A 7,294-nucleotide genomic window follows, 5' to 3' on the forward strand; every position below is an offset into this window, starting at 1 on the left:
GAGTGCCGCTTTTCCTGCCCTCTTTACCTGGGCTCAACTTATTTGCTGTCAATTCTGAAAGCAGCATCCTTCAATATCAGGAGAAAATGAACGATAAATGCACGACATGCTTAAGAAAACAGTGATATTTGTTGTTCCTTCAGTTTTCTTCCAGTTGCATTCCACAGTTGCCAGCCACACTTTTGTGCTCAACCCATCTTTGTTTGAGATACTGAGCAGATGTCACAAGTTTCTGTCCTTAATCAAAGTCCAATAAAGAATTAGAATCTCAAGTTATGGTCTCTGCCAGAGTTTTGTGATAACAGTGCTTACTGGTTCGCTAAAGACCACCTGGGAAATCATTGGGCTGTATAAACCAATACCATCCCACATTAACTTAAGTCATCAAGGAAACATATTGTCATTTGAGATTGGAGCACTGAAATATGGTAGGCAGTTCTTGATTTTCACTAACAAGGCAGAATTAATGAATTAATGAATAGCAAAACTACAGAGATCCAAGGTTAGTATTAAAGTTTATTTATTAGTCACAAGGCTTACATTAACACTGCAATGAAGTTACCGTGAAATTCCCCTAGTCACAACACTACGATACTGTTCGGGTCAATGCACCTAACCAACACGTCTTTCAGAATGTGGGAGGAAACCAGAGGAAACCCACGCAGACACGGAGAATGTGCAAACTCCACACAGAATTGAACCCGGGTCCCTGGCACTGGAACCAGCAAGACTTGGGCTACCAAAAAAAGCTACTGTAGCAAACTTTTATAATTTTTCTTTGTTATTGCTCAATTAAATTCCTACTTTTAATTGGAAATGCCAGATCTTCTAGACACTGACTGTAAGCATTTCATGTTAATTAATTCTAAAGTCAAATAAAGTAGGAAGCCAGGTGTCAACCTTTTACTTTTTAAATTTACAGAATGCAACATTACAAATATCTGCCTCACTGTGTCCTAGAAGTCTGTGCTCAAGGTAATCAATCAATGCCCTTTGCATGCACATCCTTAATCTTAACAATCAACGTACCATTAGCAGATTCATCTCTTTGCTTTAAATCAAACTTTAACACAAACAATATTTCAAAGCAAATCAAAGAAAAACATTCTCTCTATATTCTGTATACCAAATCATAATACAAGATCTCTCTCTTCTGGGACCTCCAATAGTTTCTTTGTGCAAACATTCCTTTTAGTAAAGCAATGGGTTAGGTGGATTGGCCGGGCTAAATTGCTCCTTAGTGTCAGGGGGACTAGCCAGGGTAAAATGCATGGGGTTATGGGGGTGGAATCTGGGTGGGATTGTGGTCAGTGCAGACTCGATGGGCCAAATGGCCTCCTTCTTTCTACACTGTGGGATTCTACTTAGAGGATTTTCATTTGACCCATTTTATCCTAGATATTTATTTTCTTTCCAACATCTGTTTTATGCTAGCAGGATCAATCCTTTAATTTTTTTTCCCCAATCACACACTATAAAACATACCTTATCCCACAAGGAATAATGATCTAAATAACAGTCAAGGGAAAACTATTTTCAGAACATGACTCAAGATTGAATTTCCCTGAAAATATTTAATAAGTAAAACCCCATGTATTTTGCTTCTACAACGGCCAATGTTTCTGCAGCTGAAGTACTTCTAACCATAATTATTTTCTTAGTTTCCCAGGCCAAGGAACAATATTTTCCATTTTCACCTGCCAAGATTATAATAAAACCAGCTGTACTCAAAATACCCATCAAGAAAATTAGCATGAAATTAGTTATTTTTGTGATGCATCTCATGCCCTTCGGATCCCCCAAGGTTGGGAACTTGAGTAGTGCATTTTGCTGGGTTTTTTTACATGTTTCATTTGCCCTTAAAACATACTCAATTGTAGTGGATTTCATTGTAGCACTTAGTTCCAATATATACAAACATGTCCTATCTAAACCAATTCAACTGTCCAATCAAGTTTAACTGCCATTTCTTTAGATGTGCGATCACCTTTCTACAAAGGCCTAGTACAACTTGTCAAGGTACCAGTAACACTTCCAGATAAGACTATTGATTCAAAATTACTCCTGACCTAGTCTGCTTAATGTCTGAGCCGGTACATTTAAAGGCCCCGAAGCCCCCCTCCCAATCTTAAATTTTTTCATCTTATTTACAACAAACTGCCCCATACAAAATCATTGACATGCATCATAAAGATACCAGTTTCCCTTTGTGATAGCAAAAGAACACTACTGGATATGCTTTCAGTTAAGTACAATCTATTTTCAACAAGACAGGCCTAAAGAAGAAATTGCATACACAACGCATAATTCAATTCATAAACATGTTTGCTCAATTTTCAGTTTCCATTCTACATTGCTTGCCTCTTTATGAGTTCCTCAGAATGGTGTCCTAAGCACAACCATCTTCAGCTGCTACATCAATGACCTTCCCTCCATCTTAAGGTTAGAGTGGGAATGTTTGGGATGATTGCACAATGTTCAGCATTAATCGAGACTCCTCAGATACTGAAGCAATATCTGTGCCCACATTCAGCAAGACTTGACCATTCAGACTTGGGCTGAAACGTGGCAAGTTATATTCATACCACACAAATGCCAATGACCACCTCCAAAAAGAGAGTATGTAACCATCGCCCCTTGACACTCAATGGTATTACCACCACTGAATAACAATAAGCGTAGGTCAATGGCTGGAAGTTCTGTGGAGAGTAACTCACCTCCTAACTCCTCTAAACCCGTCCACCATGGACAAGGCACAAATCAGCAGTGTGACACAATACACTGCACTTACCTGGATGAGTACAGCTCTAACAGTCCACAAGTTCAACACCATCCAGGACAACGCAGTCAGCGTGACTGGCACCTCACCCACCATCTTCAACATTCACTCCCTCCACCATCAATGCACAGTAACAGCAGTGTGCATCGTCCACAAGATGCACTACAGCAATTCACCAAGGTTCCTTTGACAGCACCTTCCACCAACCCCCACCAAAACCCTATCTAGAACGATAATGGCAGCAGGTGCATGGGAACACCTGCAAGTTTCCATCCATGTCATGCAACATTCTGACGTGCAACTATATTGCCACTCTTTCACGGTCACTGGGTCAAAATCCAGGAACTCCCTTCCTAACTGCACTATGGATGTACATCCCGTGAAAGAATTTAAAAAGCAATAATAGATGAATGAATTCCAGGAATGCCTGGGGAGCAGTTAACAGGTACTTCAAAATACTGTGAGATGAACTGTCCAAAGTGTAACAGTGGGGTATTTCGCAACACATGACAAAGAATTTGGAAGTTGGAGATGAATAGTCTGAGAGAATTGCACACTTCATAAGTTTTTGTCTGGTGATGAGTGTATTAATCAGATTCATTTGATGGTGCCACATTAGATCGTGGTTCCACCTCAACATTGTGTGGAGATGTTGGTTAAAATATTTAGATTCACTCAATAGAAAGGATTAAAGGTCAGAGTATGAAAATCCTACCTGATTCAGTTTTCGGGATGTCAGTGCATTGAGGTCACTGAAAATAGAGGTTAATTCCGTGCAAAGTAGCTGAAATAAGCCACTTAATTAATACTGCCAGAGTCTCCAGTGAGATACCCTTTTGAAAAAGGCACAATTGAAACTGAACATGAAACATGATAAAGCAATTGTTTTTGGCAAGTCAGTGGATCTGCAGTTTGCTAAATCACAGCTTTGTTGCATCTGCTTAAATGAAGACAGTGGTGTTGTGGTATTATCGCTGAACTAGTAATTCAAAGACCCAAGGTAATACTCTGGGGACGCAGGTTTGAATTTCACCGTGGCAGATGGTAAAATCTGACTTCAATAAAAATCTGGAATTAAAAGTCCAATGATGACCATGAAACTACTGTTGATTATTGTAAAAACCCATCTGGTTCAGTAATGTCCTTTTAGGAAGGAAATCTGCTGTTACCTGGTCTGGCCTACATGTTACTCCAGACCCACAGCAATACGATTGACTCTCAAATGCCTCTCTGAAATGGAGGGCAGTAAGGGATGGGCAGTAAATGCTGTCCCAGCCAGCAATGCCTACATCCCGTAAATTAATAAAATAAAATTCTGATCATGCTAAAAAAAATGTCAGAGGCATCAGATTAAAATCTATGGGGAGGAACAGAATTACAAAGACAATTTGCTGATCTATACGTAGTTGATGATACAAGTCTCAAATAAGAGTTTGGTGAAAAATCTCACGAATGTTGAAAGTATCAGAGGATGCAAGATTGAACCAGCATCCACACACACAAGCAATGCATTCCAGGACCTAACCACTCACTTTGCTTCTTTTTCCAATGTTTTTAAATTTGTGTCCTCTCATTCTCCATCATTTCAAAAGTGGGAATATTTTCTCTCCATCTTCTGTCCCCTCAGTTTTGAATACCTCATTCAAATCTCCTCTCAGTCTTCTTTTCTCCAAGGAAAACAGTCCTAACTTCTCCAACTTAATTATTAAGTTATTATTAATAATTATTATCTTAACTGAAGTTCTTCACCCAATCGTGCTCACTAAAATATCCATATGCTAGAACAGACTACTGACAAACATCCATAATGATGACTTTAGATTCTTTGAGCTATAACACTATAAAGCTGCCACCCTTGCCTGTCAGTGCTCAATCAATGGCTTGGTTGATGAAGGTGGGCAGTTGTGAGTTGAAATGAATCTATTAAGAATATCTTGTGATAATTTATTAAGCAAAGACCTTAACACAATGTTACTCAGCTCACACGTTGGGATAGTTGAACACAAGTCCAAGCAATTACTCTTGAGACTGTGCTCAACTGGTGTTCACAAATGTTCAACACTACACCACCTTTTGTGCTGATCAAATACAACACATCCGTTTTGTCATCTTAGCTCAGTGGCTGTAATGCTAATTTTAAGAAAGATTGACTTGTATCATACGATACCCCCAACTGCTCATCCATCAACCACCGATTCTGATTTTTAAAAAATAGGCGTCTCTAGATTTAAGTCTATCCTCCGCTTCATTTGGCAAAGTAATACACACACCTTGCATGCCAAAGTTTAACAGGATCCCCCATGGAGAGCATATGTTCAATGATATCAGCGGAGTCATAGTTTCTAAGATTAATCATGAGTTATCTTTCTTAACCATGCTGCTCAAATATTTGCCTTTTTTAAAAAATGGTCCAAAATGTCACATTACGATCCACTGAAGTCCTAAGTCTCAGGATGTCCTAGGTTCAATTGCCAGTCCACGATGATCAAAATTGGGGGTATCATATGATATAAGTCAATCTTTCTTAAAATTAGCATTACAGCCACTGAGCTAAGACGACAAAAATCGGCCAAAAGGTTTCCTTAATCAATATCCGATGAATCCAACTGGGTGCTGGACAAGGTAGCATTGAGATGAGCTGCACTGCCCCCTGCATTTATGTCTAGACTAATATAAAAATCGACAGTTAAATGAGGTATAGGTTGGCATCTGTAACACCATACCACATGAAGGGCCATATCCCCACAGGAGACAAAATCTCAGGTATAAGAAACTGCAGGTGAAAGTCAGATCAACCACGTAAAAACTTTTTTCTCTAAAAAAAATACAGGCAGAGATCCACAGAACTGATCACGTATGGCACCAAAAGAATCCTAATGTATAGCTGGCTTAGGTGTATGGTATCACATGGTGCTGATAACGAACTCTATTTCATCATTCATTCAGAATATTTCTTACCTCTGCCAAATAATCCCCTCCCAAAAATAAGCAGTAAAATTACTAACATAATGAAGGGGGAGATTCACAAAAGTCTCCTGTATTTAAAATAAAAATGCTGCTGTGCACGAAATTCAAGGTCAGCGCTTGCAAAGTGAAACCGACCGCACCGTGTTGGTTTTAATTTACTCAGGAAAATGATGGAAAATTGATCAGTTGTCACCACTTCCCTGTATTCACTGGGAAGTGGTGACATTTTGATATTGAAGTTTGCACATTCCTCCCGTAAGGTTTAAAAGTAAGGAGGTACTTTTTGGTGAAGTTGCAGCAACAACAAAGTGCGAAGTATTTTTTTTTAATCGAACAGAATACTCCTAGTCCCGACTTTTACATGGGAAAGTAGGAAAACAGGCGCCACAACCACTTGCACCTATTTTTTTGTTTGCTTCACCCACTCTCCCGACAGCTTACGTGGCTCATCCAGTTTACCGCTTCCCTTCCCGGCCAGGCACTTAACTCCCCCATCGGAGATGGACCCCCCTCCCCTCCTCAAATGCACCGTCTATAGACAAGGGTCCCCTCCCCTTCTCTGCACCCCGGCTCTTTTGAACATCTGCTGCCCCCCCCCCCCCCAAACGATCAGACCTGTCCTCCGGAGCCTGGAGAGTTACCCCTGGAGCTGATCTAACACCCCCCCCCCCCCCTTTCTCCCGACTCAGAGCACGCTATCTCCCCGCCCCTCCCCTCACAACCACAGCACTAACTTTCCCGGTAACGGGATTTCCATGATGATTTGTGTTGGGTTAAATCACTTTGCCCGCTGGCTGTCTGGGACACTCCAGTCGGGAGGATAAGTCTGCGAAGCTCCAAGTTAATGTGCCCCCCCCCTCCTCCCTTGTCAACAACACCAACCCCCAACGGCACCCACATTTAAATCCTATCATGTTTTCCTTTCCCCTGCCTGCCGACAGTGCCTCACCTACCTGCTTGACGATGCCCCGCTGGAGCGGTAGGGCCGGGGCCGCTGACTGAGTTTGGGAAGGAGTCGCTGCTGCTGCTGTCGCCATCGTGCCTGGGTCGGGATCGCTGCGTGAACCGGAAAGAGAACCCCCCCCCCCCCCCAAGCTGGGGGGTGGCCCACGCGCGCCTCCCGGCCGACTGCTTCCGGGGGCGGGCCCGCTGACACGTCACGGTTACCAGGGAGACACTTCCGGCTGGACGGGCATGGGGAGGTCTGGGACACGTCAGCTCAAAGAGAGCGGGGGTGAGAGAGTTAAACACTGGCATTGAATAATAAGAAATATCTGCCTTTATATAGCACCTGTCATGATATTAGTTGGGCTCCAGAGCGCTTTAGAGCCGATGAAGTACAACTGAAGTTTACCTGACTTCGCCTTTTGGTTTGATTTCTGATTGTCACATGTATTTTAGCACACAGTGAAAAGTATTGTTTCCGGCGCACTCGACAGGCAAAGCACGCCGTTCGTAGAGAAGAAAAAGGAGAGGGTGCAGAATGCAGTGTTACAGCATAGCTAGGGTGCAGAGAAAGATCAGCTTAATACGAGGTAGGTCATAGAG

General features: G+C 41.9%; 1 protein-coding gene across 1 annotated transcript in view; it reads right to left on the reverse strand.

Moving 5' to 3' along the window:
- snd1 (staphylococcal nuclease and tudor domain containing 1) overlaps positions 1-6,876 on the reverse strand; it is a 909,008-nt gene extending 902,132 nt beyond the window's left edge. Inside the window, exon 1 of the mRNA XM_078235739.1 lies at positions 6,700-6,876. Within this exon, the coding sequence (XP_078091865.1) occupies positions 6,700-6,783 (84 nt within the window). The 5' untranslated portion in view covers positions 6,784-6,876. The remainder of the gene's footprint in view (positions 1-6,699) is intronic.
- Between the last annotated feature and the right edge of the window lie 418 nt (positions 6,877-7,294).

This window comes from Mustelus asterias, chromosome 19 (assembly GCF_964213995.1).
Source record: "Mustelus asterias chromosome 19, sMusAst1.hap1.1, whole genome shotgun sequence".
NCBI classification, from domain to species: domain Eukaryota; kingdom Metazoa; phylum Chordata; class Chondrichthyes; order Carcharhiniformes; family Triakidae; genus Mustelus; species Mustelus asterias.